The sequence below is a fragment of the Epinephelus lanceolatus genome, chromosome 19 (genome assembly GCF_041903045.1).
Source record: "Epinephelus lanceolatus isolate andai-2023 chromosome 19, ASM4190304v1, whole genome shotgun sequence".
NCBI classification, from domain to species: domain Eukaryota; kingdom Metazoa; phylum Chordata; class Actinopteri; order Perciformes; family Serranidae; genus Epinephelus; species Epinephelus lanceolatus.
Window position 1 is genome coordinate 31473977 of NC_135752.1, and position 14754 is coordinate 31488730.

The window sequence follows — 14754 nt, forward strand, 5'->3', positions numbered from 1 at the left end:
GCAGTAAATGTATTGTTTATTTTTAGCTCTCTTGACTGGCTCCCTTGTAACCTTAGGATTATTTTAAAAAATACTTTTATTCACAAGGATTAAAACAGTGAAGCCTCTCTGTAATCAGGAGTTCATCATCCAGTGTCAGTGTAACAACCCTTCAAATTGAAAGGTCTCCTAGCTCATCGAATTCTGACAAGCTTTCCTCAAAGTCTCAAGGAGGCCAAGATGCTGATTTTATATGTTGTGATTTGTATGTGCATGGCACCATTGCCTCGCAGCAAGGAGGTCCTGGGTGTGAAGCCTACTGGGACGGCTGTGTGAAGTTTGCATGTGCTTTCCGAGCCTCTGTGGGTTTCCTCTGGATGCTCTGAACTGGAAACTCTAAATTGCCTGTAGCTGTGAATGTGATGTGTGTGTATTTGTCTGTCAATAGGTGTTAGGCGTGTGATAGACTGGCAAAATGTCAAGGGTGTGTCCTTTCTTTCACCCAATGCATGCTGGGATAGGTGATAGCTTTCTGTACATGATACTTTTCTTTTTTTTATCCTTTTTTAATTAGTGTACTTGGGAGTAGGACTGCAATTAATTATTAATTTTAGCATAAATAATGTTATTATTTTGCCATGATATTGATTAATCAATTAAATTATTTAGTGCATTGGGCTGCAACTAACAGTTATTTTCATCACTGGTTAATTTCTAGGTAAATTGTTTAATATTTTGCTCTATCAAACAAACATACATGTGGAAAATCCATATCACAATTTCCCAGAACACAATGTACCCTCTTGAAATAGCTTGTTTTGTCTGCCTTCTTTTGAATATAATGAAACTATGTAGAGATGGCACTCGGGTTGTGGTGTCCAAAGCTAAAAAAAAAACTTTTTTAAAAACAGAAATTATGACCAAGTTACTCAGGATAATCCACAGACCTTGTTGTAAGCAGTTTCATGTAGGAACAATTTTCCTGTTAACTGCACCCACCAACGGTATCATTGCACAGAAGGAAGCGTGCATCTGCTCATGAATGAGAGGCTCTTGCTTGTGACAGCCCCAGATGTAAACATTAATGCCGTCCTCCTCAGCTGAGCTATAATATTAGCTAGCTCAGCTGTGCTAGGTGAGCTAGCATTAGATGCACGCTTCCTCCTGCGTGGTGATTTGACTCATGGGTGAAGCTTGTTTGAAAGAAACCTCTTCCAACATGAAACTGTTCACAACAAGGTCTGTGGATTATCTTGAATAACTGGATCATGATTTCTGGAGAGAGACATTGCTGTTGAGTTGGCGCTTTGAGCACCACAAGCTGAGTGCCATGTAGTTCCATTGCATTCAAGAGAAGGTAGACAACTCTACGGTCGATATCTCCAACACTCGGCATCTCACACCAAAACAATCTAGACTGATTGATAGCAATGCAGGTACCAGGAAAAATACGTTTTGATTTTCGGGTGAAGAGTCCCTTAAACTTTACTGTCCTTTTATCTCCTTCAACTGTATTCAAAACTAAGAAAACCGTAAGTGCTATATCGTAGGCAACTGGACTTGCTTGCATTTCCTGAAGACGTTTCGCCTCTCATCCAAGAAGCTTCTTTAATTTTAAATGTCTGGTACGAAGTTGCAGGCTATAAACCCTGTGTGAGTGGGAACCCTTGCAGAGTCGTAGGGGTCACTTGAGCTCTTAGTTTCAGAGTTGTCAAGGTCACAATGTGAGTCGTTGACCCACCTGGCCACCATGTGAGTCGTTAGGGTCATGTGGGACCAGGGGTGAATCCTCCCTTTCCTCCCTGGCCAAGATGTGCACATTGCTGTCCTCAAAGGAGTGTCCGTTCTCCTGTAGATGTAAGTGGACAGCCGAGTCTTGACCCGAGGTGCTGGCTCTCCTGTGCTGTGCCATGCCCTTGTGGAGTGGTTGTTTTGTCTCCCCAATGTATAAATCTGTGCATTCCTGGTTGCACTGAACTGCATACACTACATTACTCTGCTTATGTCTGGGTGTTTTGTCCTTGGTGTGGACAATTACATACAACAGTTCTGTCATTTAGAACTGAAGAAGCCTCTTGGTTGAGAGGCGAAACATCTTCAAGAAATGCAAGCAAGTCCAGTTGCCTACGATATTAGCACTTACGATTACCATGACCTGGATGACTGAGAATCTTGAAGGGCAAGAACCTGTGATTTTTGATGGATGGATGAATGGATGGATGGATGGATGGATAGATAGATCTTTATTCATCCCAGGAAGGAAATTCAAATTTCAAATTTTTGTGGCACTTTTGCTCCCAAAATTGTTTTAACAGTTAATTGATCAATTGTTAAGCTAGTCAAAGATTCATTTTCTGTTGACTGACTAACTGATAAATCGATTAAGGGTCAGAAAATATTTTCCTTACAATGTTAAGTTTAATTATTTTATCCCGCCAAATGGCCAGAACCTAAATATGTTCAATTTACTGTGATGTAAACCAGAAAAGCACCAAATACACACTTTTTAGAGGCTATGACCAGTTAATTATTGGAGTTTTTGCTTGATGAATGACATAAATGACAAATTGATGATTAAAATTGTTGTTAGTTATTTTTTTGTCTATCGACTAAAACAGTTCACCTCTACTTTGGAACTTCTTAGCAAATGCAAAGTCAAATAACATTCTCCAAACTGAGAGACTTTGGTATTTAATTTAGTTTTCTAAATACCAAACCACTAATCACATTTTAGATTTTTTCATACTGTAATCACAATTCAGTTTTCTATCTGCTAACAGTCAAAGAATACATGAACAGTAGAATTTAATGGTATATTTGGGTAAAGCCCTACACTTAAGGGTTCATAGAGCCCTCTTGGTCTCTCAGCTGTGGATAAGGAAGACAGTCAGGCGGAACAGACAGTGCCTTCACAGGAGACGGCCTGTTTCCCCACTGAGGAAGCTGTTATCTCTGTGTCGCGCCTCATCAATCCCTGAGTGAGCTGTTACTGTACTCTACCTGCCATATGGCCGTCACAGCAGAACCCAGCCGGACATTCTTCCACCCAACACGTTCTGCCAGACACTGTGAAAGCTGTTGGGTGCCTCCCTGTGGAGAGACAGATACTACATTTACAATCTATTGATACCCTGGATGGGCACAGTGCTTGGAGTCAAAGGGTTTCTTCACCCAAATCACTAAACCCAAAACCTCCTGGTGGTGTCCAACCAGCCATCCAGATATTTCAATTATATAAGCCAATATTTTTATATATCTGCCTCCAGGACGCCACTGACACCTCAGTGCAATGAATAAAAATAAATACATTACAAATTAACATTAAAAAAAATCATCAGCAATGTGTTTTTCTGGAAACAGTGTCCGAGCTATTCTTGGAATAGCCAGGAAATTGTGGGAGCTGCTTTAATCCAGTTGCTGAAACTTGTTTACAGTGTGGCTTTTTCTAAATCATAAGAGCCCATTTATAAAAATCATAGAAACAAGACAAAATAAAACTAAAGGAGTACTGACTTTAATCTAAAATTTTAGATAAAAATATATTCAAAATCTTCTTAAAGAACAAAACAAGATAACATATCGCAGAGATGAGTTGTACCTCTGTTAGCCTTTAGTCCTTATTATCTACACTTGATAAGATTCCACATATTTGATGGTGCTTTTACTGCATCTGCGGTGTTGTAATGCTCACAGTGTTCAAGTAATACAGGTGAAATGCCATGGTAAGAAAATTGCTGCAGATAAAAAAAAAAGTGGAGAAAATGTGCTAGTGCACATAATACAAGTCTGGAACTAGAAAAGCTTTGTTGCCATTTTCTATTTTTCTTTTCTTGGCCTTCAGCCCTTTTTGCAGTCCACCACTCTGAGGAGAAAGAATGTTCAGAAGCAATAGCTCAAAAATAGGCCAGTATGGAACCATAACTTTCATGCTGAGGGAACTCATAGAAAATAGGAAAATCCAATACGAGACCACAGCTCCAAGTGTTTAAACTGTGCCAATCGATGACGTGTGGAGGACAAAGAAAGGCAATATGTTTGTTGGGACAGGGCTTGAACGAGATGTGCAGACTTTGTTGAAGGGCTGGTTGCTAAGTCTTATTAGTGTAAAAAAGAAATCCAATGCAGTGTCCAGTTTTGAAAAAGCACTCGTCAACAATATGCAGTAAGGGGAAGGATATGAGCTGTGTACCTTTATCTTGAGCTCTTGAGCAGACCCTGGAGTGCTCTCCAGCAGTGGCAGTAGCCCTCCAGCTGCTGCAGCATACATGAGGAAGAATAGAAAGGACATCTGGGATGGCTCCATGCCAAGGACAGACCTGCTACACAGTCCCATCTCCTCTTTGAGTTCTGGCAGAAAGGAGTGATAAATATATACTGAGCTCTCACGCATGCAGTAGTTATGTATCCCCATGCAATGACAGTATTCTGCAAAGCTGCATACCATATAGCGAACTACTGCATGAAGATCTACCACTTTACCATTGACCATTTCCTAAACTTCAGACAGGGTATTGTTAACAAAGAGACAACTGAGAGGATGAGGATACGTTTTATAACTATCTTGTCAAATGTAGATGCCTTTTTTGTCTGCAGTAAATAAATCGGGTGCTGTGATATATTTGGTTTGGCATAAAAATCTAAGCATGAGTAACAGTCTATACTTAGACATTTTTTGTACTGACAACAAATCACTTTGAACCACACTGAAATATCTCAACGAATATTGGATGGGCTGTCATGAAATTTGGTATAGACTTTGAATATTTCCAGATGCTAATTACTTTGTATCTGTGATAATTTATACTTTAGTTTATGACCAAAGTCCAGAGAAATTAATGATATTCCAGTTAGCCTTAAGGCTAGTTCACGTTACACGTTTTTCACCTTGATTTTGCGTCGCGGAGACTATCGTAATCTTTTGAGTGTTCGTACCTGGCGACGTGTGTTTCTGTCAAAGGGAGTCTCGCCAACTGCGTTACAACCTGTGTGTGCACACCACAAGATTTCTCAAAGCCCCAGATAACGCAATGACGTCACCAAACTACGTTTTTTAACTTGGAGACGACACATCGTAAAGGCATGGATATTCTTCTCAGTGTTGAGTCATATCTGCCTCCAGGGCCTGGGTCCGAACACAACGCGCTTCCCATGATGCTGTGGACGCCGCCATTGTTGTTGTTGCTTCCTGGCTGGCTGGCTTGTCAGTGTTGCCAGATCTGGGGAGAGAAACAAGCCAAAACGAAGCGACGGATATATATATGTAGAGAAAAACGACGTTTAGAGAGCAAGCCCAAATAAGCAACTCCACTTTAGAAACAAGCCCAAAGACTACCAATATTTGTAAGTGACTTTACAAAAAAACAAGCCCAAAGTCACGGCTAATTTCTTCCGTTATCCTGCGTGCTGACGTGGGACGTATCCCGCCTCTCATTGGCTGATGTTCTTTCTCAGTCGTGTCACACTTCTCCAGTTTTCTAGCATGCCAGATATCCAGTCCCAGTTACAGAGGAGGGGGCGACTTGCTTGTAGGCTTGTTCAACCAGCTCAGTGGCCTTGTGGTAGAGTGTCCGCCCTGAGACTGGGAGGTCGTGGGTTCGATCCCCGGCCGGGTCATACCAAAGACTATAAAAATGGGACCCATTGTCTCCCTGCTTGGCACTCAGCATCAGGGGTTGGAATTGGGGGGTTAGATCACCACATGATTCCCGAGCGGGGCACCGCTGCTGCTCACCGCTCCCTCAGGGGATGGGTCAAATGCGGAGAACAAATTTCACACACTCAGGTGTGTGACAATCAGTGGAACTTTACCTTTACCTTGTTCATACATGAGGACTCATCATGGCAGAGTATCTGCCGTTTCACCTCAAACCCAAGGTGGCTCTCAAGATCCTCTGCGACGTCAAAATTGCTGTGAAAATCGTGTAATGTGAACTAGGCTTAAGCTGTACTTCGGCTTTAGTTAGTTTTGCCCTTTTTCCACCACAATTTGTGTGGGTGAAAACCATTGAAAATAGGCAATACAGTGCTTTCCCATTGCCAGTAGAGCAGAGCCATATACATGTTTATGTGGTATGTCATGTTCCATGTCACAGAAAGGCCCGAAAACAGTTTAGTAAAAAGTAGAAAGCAGCGTGGAGGCCAGTGAAAATGTTAACTGGGGTTACTTTGTTTAATTTATCTCTTAAAATGAAGCCTCTTTCTCAAACTGGGTGTCCACTCAATTTTGATCTATGTTCAAGCACTGCTTGGATGGATACAGACATTTTTGGAGATATTTTTTCTGGTGGCCAGTCATTGCATAGAGCCAGTAAAGGGTGCCCACCTGGGTTCCATATTTCCATCACTGCTGATTGAAGCTGATTGGAGTTGGAGCCCATAAATACTTGTGGCTACTGTCTTGGGAGTAAATGCTGATTATAGCTATTACCAATAAATACAAAAAAGCCAGATGTTACTGGGTGTAAGTGGATTTTTTTGTCCAGTGGGAAAAGGGCTTCAGTTAAATTTGCACGTTAGCAATTGTCAGCATGCTAATGTGCTAAACTAAGATGGTGACCTACATTACACTTGCTACACTGAGAACTTATTAGTTTTGCAACTGCTATTATATGAGCTACCATTTTTACATTTACTTTGCCGAGACTGCTAAGGATCAGAGACAAACTGGACCTCATTGCGGCTTTTATTCATCTTCATTTCTTTCTCTTTTGCTTTTTTTTAACATGGAGCATCACAACCTCAGAGATGCTACTATTACTGTCAACTTATAATTGTTTCATAAAATACAACAGACATGTAAGTAAAGCATCTAGTTTACAGTTTATTTTTTTAACCGAATGTTTTTTTGTCTTTACTGAAGGGTTAGATTTGTATGGAACATACAGTAGCATCCATCACAAACCTTGTAAAACACACACGCAAAGTAGACTGAAGTCAGCATGCTCAGCTGAGGAAAATAAAGGGAGTTATATTTAAAGCTACTTTTAACCCTGACCTGTAGTCCACGCGTGTTGCTCAATGTATGAGTGCAGGGTCATACAGTCCAGCTCAACAGCGTTGGGAGTCCTCGAAGGATCCTCAACGCATACTGTGGCACACAATCTGTCAATCTGAGTGCAAAGTACAGTCACCACAACACGCCCACACATGATGCTTTACCACTGAGAGCCAAAAGCATCCCATTGATACAGATAAAAACAAAACAATAGTTGGAGGCTGCCAAACATGATTCTGACAGGGCTTTCCCCCCACATTTTCTACCTCCCACTGCTACTTTAAGCACTTATCCTGAGCAGGAGATTTTGTGGTACTTTGTTGTGTGATAAATATACTCTTGTCCTATCAATCCAAAAGCACACAGCAATATAAATGTAAAATACCATTACCACATCCATTTGGGACTTCTCATTGATTCCCAGCATAGCAAGAATATTGGATAATAAAGCTGATTATATGAATATAGGGTTGTAAAACTGGCCTCTGAAGAAATACTGTATATCTGCTGATATATGCTGTGTATCATCATTTTCTTGGTATACATGCAACAGGAAATTAATTAAACCATTCCTCGGCTTTATATTATAGTTGTCCACTGAGAGTAGGGGGTATTTAGCTGATCCTTATCAGACATAAGTATTTTACTCTGCTCTGATTGAACAAGGTGGGAAGTACAGAATATTGCTGTGTAAGTCTGTTGCCTCACCTTCCACAGGAGCTGGGTAAGATCCATTAGCACCACTGGGGACAGAGCAGGAATACTGGTTCTGTAGGTGCGAACTTTGGCACCTGGCCCTCCCATGTGGTGCACCTTCTTGCCAATATTGAATTGTTCGTAGGTCTCTAAGCCAAGCTCCTCTATAAGCTCCAAGATGTGTGTTTGGGTTCTGACAGAGAGAGGAAGCCATTTTTTATGTTGCTTATGTTTACAGTGATTCAGGATTTACTGTAGGATTTTAACACACTGTATATCACTCTATAACGCTATAACAGAGCTGATACATAATCATAAATGAATTTGTTCCGAGTTTCGAGAAGTGGGCTTGAGAATACAACATTGCTTGAGTGAGTGCTTGAACAACTGGGGGAAAAAACTGCTAAAATGTAGACACGAAGCACCTGAGAGATGCCCTCTCCTCTTTCAATTAAACTGTCATCAAAGTGCTCTTGAACAATGCACTTCACACATTCCCTTTTTGAACTGTTCTCTTGCCAAGAAGAACCACAGGTTGTAACCTACAAGCTAGACAGCTCTTAGATATAAATGTGAGAGCTTGTTATTTTGTTACTCTGTGAAGTGTTCTGAATCATGACTGCAATTTCTCAAACATCCTTTTTCAAGAAGGACTTCAGCTTCAGGGTTACTGTACAATAAGTCCTCTGAAACGTATGAGTAATTTGGTGGTTTGAATGTACGACAAGTTACTTCAGGTTGTTAGATTAGAAAACTTGGAACACAGTGGTCCCATGAGGTATTGAAAATAGATACATTACTGTGGCTGAAAGAGAAGCGAGACTGAGCACATGCAAAGATCTGAAAAGATAGAAAAATGTCATTACTTTCTACATGCCTGACTGTCAGCTATGTATAGCCATGTACTCTATTTCCTCTTACCAGCGCAACAGCTACTATTCCCGGGGTCCACTGGAAAAACATATAATTTCACATTATGATAGATAATCAAACTAAATGAATATAATTTCTGCATACATATGCACATCATTCTTAGATAAATACTATGCACTAACATAGGTAGTAGATAAACAAGTTGCAGCACTAGTTTGTAATATAATCAGCAGCACAGCAGCATACAAATTGCAGTCAAAGGCCTTGGGACCACAGTACCAGCCTACAAAGCACAACATTTAACAATACAGATCCCAATTTTGTTCTTTTCACAATACATTTTAGATACTCCGATCATGTGGGTTTTTTTAAATATTTTTTTTAATTGGCAGCTATACAGGCCATTTGTTGGGTCCCATCACAGCTCACAGGGTTCACCGACAAAACAACTGTCTTATAAACACGGCGGAGGGAGCAGCAGCCACATTAACCTCCGTCTCTTGGTCATCGGTCGGTAAAATTTCAGCCTCAGCAGGTTCTTTTGCTTTTGTTTTTTTGTTTTTTCACAATGCATGCAGGTTAGTTTTGTGTCTGACTTCATCCCGACTTGCTCTGACGTATTACAAAAGTGGACGGCTTTAAAACCGCGCTGCAGTTGCTCTCCACCGACTGCACCGCCTGGCTCTCACCAGATCTAACAGCTGATTGGTTTAGATGTCGACTCAACAAGATGACGTTTTAGGTAAACTTTTCATTTTTGTGGATTTTTAGAGATTAAGATTGCATTTGTCTGATTTGAAGGTTTATTCTGTGAACAGAAAACATGTTGTGTGACTGATGTTGAAGTTTAGTCGTCAGAGACTAAATACATTCATCATAAACTATACAGAGTCTACTGTATATTAACACTGAACTCTTTTAATTATTGAAGTATTTAGCAACACAGAGACTTGTGGTCAGTGGGATGTGAAGGTTCTTAAAATAACATCTGTACAGATGTGAAGCCCTGACTGTATCTGACTGAGCCTTAATGAAAGCTGTTGTCTTGTATTTTTTTTCCTCTGAAAATATGAACCTTATAGTCAAATACTGTTTATTTGGCCCCTGTAGTTGAGGGGACAGGTCAAACTGATAGGATGCTGATCTACAGGAGAATTCATATCAAATGGAGGATAAACCATGAACATAAATTACGGATTACTTGCAAAGCTTTTTAATAAATTAATCTATCGTAATTAAAACAGCTGGAGACTGAAAACAAACGGATATGGGTCTGATCACTTTTTTAATGAATTGACATCATTCCAGACAGGATGTAAGTGTGTCTGTGACTTCCTGTACGGACTGAAGGCTGCTGGAAACTGTCGGGAAACTGTCCGACTTCACCACAGGTTTTTGTCACCGCCCCCTGCTACGGCCGCCTGCTCTCATCTACTTTCCAGGCGAGGCGCAGTTCATCTCGAAAGAGTCTACTAACAACAACAGCTATCCACCTCGGCTGCCAGGAAACCAGCCGATACCAGCATCGTTCTCCAGTAACAAAAAAGGAATTTTCGCTGGTAAAAAAATAACTCGCCAGAGTGGCAAGTGGTCTTAAAAATTTACCAGCCAGAGACAAAATCTACCCGTAATTGGGGAGTGATGAGTGTTAGTTTTGGACCCTGCTAGCGCGTAGTGGAGATTTTCTCTGCCCATATGAAGCCAGGATAAATCACACACAAGACTAAAAATGCTATTTTGTGGCTGTATTGTCTTCACAATTTCTTGTGTTATAACTGTGAAATAGAAATTAATAAAAGCTTAATTTCCACTGAGGGAAATGTTTTTTTAGCTTACAGAAATAGACATGAGGCCTGCGTCGCTGGAACGTGTAGTTACAGTTCTGGGGAGGTGCACATCAGGCAAAGGCGTAGGCTAAGACATAGGTTATGGCATCAATTCGACACAGAAGAGTAAATCCCGCTTAAGTCTATGCTGCTTGCTGCAGTGGTGGGAGTTCAGTTGTAGTAAGATAATAGCAAAACAATACCTACTGTTGGCTTTTCCTGCTTTGGCTCCCAAACTGTGGTCACAGGGGAGACACTTTGTTCCTTCCAGAGTTGGTACTCTCATCAGAGCTAACCCTCGTCACTCTACTCTGACACAATACACAGGAAACTTTTGCTGGTCCTGAGGAGCTGTCACATTTAGTAGCACACAAACTGTAAAGTCTGTTGTACATTAATTTGGTATCTGCATCACTAAGCTTAAACTCTCCTCTGCTTCAATCACTCTTTCTCATCTGCATACTGCAATCGCTGTCATTTTTTCTGTCTTTCGCTCCGACACAAAACTGACACCAAAGAATTAGTAGCAACAAAGGCAAACTGTTGCATCACCTCACATTACCTGTTTCTCGGCCAAAAAGTTGCACTTGAACACACTGCAAAGACTACAGGCAAAGACCAAACAGCATGTACGTTATGTGTCTGCACAAGATGAGCTAACTCTTTGTAGCAGCAGGCGGCAGTAGTCTGTATTCATTATTCAAAAGGGAAACCGCAAGACCAACAGGACAGATTCAAGATGCTAATTAGCCAGTTAGCACATTAACAAACAACGACAACCCAGTGTTGAAAGAACAAAGGATATTTACCGTGCAACAGCACACAATGACAAACTATTATGAACACTTTCTGCTAAAGAGCTCAGTGATTAAAAAAAGTATTTTTCCTCATATAAAAAGTTTGTTTTGATCTCACTGCCTCTTGACATTTTTTAGTTTGCTTTCCTTTTCCTTTTTCACTTCTCATGCACTGGGCAGACTTGCTTATCAGAATGATTTCATTCACTGACTAGCTCCACCGTCTCCAGTGCCGATTTAACATACTCAATCCGCTGACAAAAGCTGACAAGGTGCCAACTAGTGTGAATGCTGCAAGACAAACTGCAAAAACTAGGGCGAAAGATGGCTTGACATTGATCAACGGCCAACCATTGGCTTGGTGTGTCAGGGCCAGATTCAAGACGCAAGTTTGCCAATTAGCACATTAACAACACAACCCAGTGTTGAAAGAAAAAAGGATATCTACCGTGCGCCAGCACACAATAACAAACAATTATGAACAGCTTCTGTTAGAGAGCTCAATGCTAAAAAAGTATATTTCCTCACACAACAAGCTCTGCAGTCTCCAGTGCTGATATAACATGCTGAATCAGCTGAAAAAAGCTGACAAGGTGCCAAGTAGTGTTAACGCTGCAAGACACACTGCAAAAACTAGGGCTCAACATGGCTCAACATTGATCAACGGCCAACCGTTGGCTTGGTGTGTCGGGGCCAGATTCAAGACGCTAGGTAGCCAATTAGCACATTAACAACACGACCCTGTGTTGAAAGAACAAAGGATACTTACTGTGCACCAGCGCACTGTAACACAGACCGCTATGAACCGTTACTGCTAAAGAGCTCAATGACTAAAAAAGTATTTTTCCTCATATAACAAGCTCCACTGTCTCCAGTTTTGATTAAACATGCTCAATTGGCTGAAAAAAGCCGACAAGGTGCCAGCTAATGTGAACGGTGCAAGACACACTGCAAAAACTAGGGCGAAAGACGACTCAACATTGGTCGACGGCCAGCCATTGGCTTGGTGTGTCAGGGCCCTTACACACAGACACTTATCAGTGACTAGAAAGCATTAATCCCAATCTCCTGATCGTGTTTTTTTACTGATTATCGGCCGGACATTCGGAGCATCCCTATAATTGATATGAACCCTGTATTCGTCATAGTGTCCTTTTATCCATCTAACACTCATTAGAAATCTATTCAGCTATTCTTAATATCTGACTGACTGTCAGTAGTAAACTAGCAGCTTGCTCCAGAATCACAGATTTTATATTTGTCTCATGTACAGTGCTACTCAGCTGCATTTCAATTGCTACTAAATGGTTTTTCAGTGTTACAAACAAAACAAGTTCCTGAACAAATTGTTCCCTTTTTCTGTTCTTGTAAACTAGAAAATCCATGTTAGACATAATTATTCAATCTAATACTCTTGTTATCTCCACCTGGGTGACACTCAAAATGTTACATTAGCGTGACTTGTTTTAGTTTCCTCTCTGTTATTCCTGTAGTTTTTTATCAGCCTTACCGTCCTACCCACTGCCCTCCAAAATCCCAGCGATCAACACCATTGGCTGCCGGTATTTCAGTGGACACTGTGCGACCTCCCACCCGATCTGCACGGAAACACGAGACATGATTCAGTGAGAGGCATACCTATTTTCAGCAGTTTCACAGCAAAATGAATCCAGTACAAAATGACTCACTTTCTCAGGTTACCAATTGCTCTCAATTTTACAAACCTTTTCCTTCCAATATCAGTATTCTCAACTTGGCATTCCTTTTTCTGAGCAAATGAGCCGCACTTAGTCCAGATAGTCCCGCGCCAACAATAATAACGTCCCAAATTTCTGCAGTCATATTCAAGCTCAAGTGACTACTACGTTTTTTTTGTGCCAACTTAACTGGTGCTGGTACACTGTGGAGTCAGAAACAGAGACCCAACTTGTATTCCCCTTTTCCTCTTCTTATCAGTTAGGTTATCTTGCAAAGCCTGGGCTGCTTTCATAATAGTGCACTTTGGAACTGTGAACAACTGAGCTTGTGACCTACTTGGCAAAGAATCGACAGCGCAATAAAAGCCAGGAGAAGGCTTTTGATTTCTGAACAGTAGAGATGAAATAAAGTCATCTGTATTCTTTTTGTCTTTCAAAAAAGCGTAGAGATTTATTTATTTATTTATTTTATTTAACATTTATTTTACCAGGAAAAGCTCCACTGAAATTAAAAACCTCCTTTATAAGAGTGTCCTGGCTGTGACAGAAAGCAGCACATTTAAACAACGGTGCAGACACACAACATGTAACTGTTACAGACGATAAAAAACAAAACTAAAACTGAATCATAGCTTACTAAGAAATTAGGTCGTCATTTCCTGAATCACATATGTGTTCAAAATACCGATTTTAAATCATCAATAAAATGAATATATAGTAATTTAGTTATTCTGTGCCTAAGCAATATATTTGCACTAGCATTATGAGTCGCAGTTATTAATTATATAAAATATTTTGTATTGAAAATCTCCAACTGGGACATACTTAAAGAACAACCATCACCCATTAATAATTGATGAACAGAGTGGAGTAATTAATAGTAGATCAGAAGCAAAATTCTATCAAGCTGTTGCCAGTATGACACAACACAGTACAGTATACATTAAAAATAAATAGCAGCTTGGAGAACATACTTAGAATTCAACATGACGGAAAATTAATCCAATAGAATAAATGACCGTTATTTTTTAACCCCAAACCGAATGGTGAAAATAAATTAGGAGCTAACAGCAGTCTGCTGGAGGAAGTGCTGAGAACTGTCTGCAAACTACTTGTATGCTTTTTTTATATGATGATGAACTTCTAAACTTTCTAGTGTGTCTTTTCATAAATCATGCTCTGGAGATATCACTGCAAATTAATCTTAATGACTGCAGCACTGGAAGTAATCCCTGAAGATTGTAGACACTCATACTTACAAAATATTCTGTTAGTTACAGGGAGGAAACAATGGACATCAGCTCAGTGAGGATGTGTCTTCCACAGGAAAATGGACAAGCAGACAGAATGTACTAAAGTAAGTGTTGTGTGCGTGTGTGAGTGAGTGAGTGTGAGTGAGAAATTGAAAAGAACTCAAACTATGGAGAAGAACATTAAAGGATGGCCACCCACTCACTAGAAATAATGTTGTAGGCCCATTATTAAAGCAGCACTTACCTTTCTGGAAGTTTTAAGCTTTTCTTTGTTTAGGTCAAAATGCTATTAATAAGCTGATGGCACACTAAAATGTAAGTGAATTCCACCAGAGATAAAAACTCCTAATTGTACCATTCTCATATGGTTCTAAGAAAACTCCGACCAATTATTGCGTTCGGACCAAATGCAATGATTGGCCAAGCGTCCTATCTGTCTTCCCCATGTAGAGGCCTCCGACTGACGTAACCACTCGCAGAGTTTCTGCTGGATAGGTATTTTTAATTTGCCTCTAATGTAACATAGGCTATAACATTATAAATGACAACGCAGCTAACGGTTAGCCTACTGTCTTGTTTGTTGCCAGTCACCATTACTATCTAACGTTAGCGTTTACGTTATATTGTAAAACTCATCAG

At 40.4% G+C, this 14754-nt stretch overlaps 1 protein-coding gene across 1 annotated transcript in view; it reads right to left on the bottom strand.

Moving 5' to 3' along the window:
* The window catches only part of LOC117269978 (putative flavin-containing monoamine oxidase A), a 61632-nt gene extending 48519 nt beyond the window's left edge, over positions 1-13113 (bottom strand). The window contains exons 1-6 of the mRNA XM_033647361.2: positions 12890-13113; positions 12676-12763; positions 7682-7862; positions 6974-7088; positions 4169-4326; positions 2980-3069 (exon numbers count right to left, since the gene is read on the bottom strand). Coding sequence (XP_033503252.1) covers positions 2980-3069; positions 4169-4326; positions 6974-7088; positions 7682-7862; positions 12676-12763; positions 12890-13007 — 750 coding nt within the window. The 5' untranslated portion in view covers positions 13008-13113. The remainder of the gene's footprint in view (positions 1-2979; positions 3070-4168; positions 4327-6973; positions 7089-7681; positions 7863-12675; positions 12764-12889) is intronic.
* Between the last annotated feature and the right edge of the window lie 1641 nt (positions 13114-14754).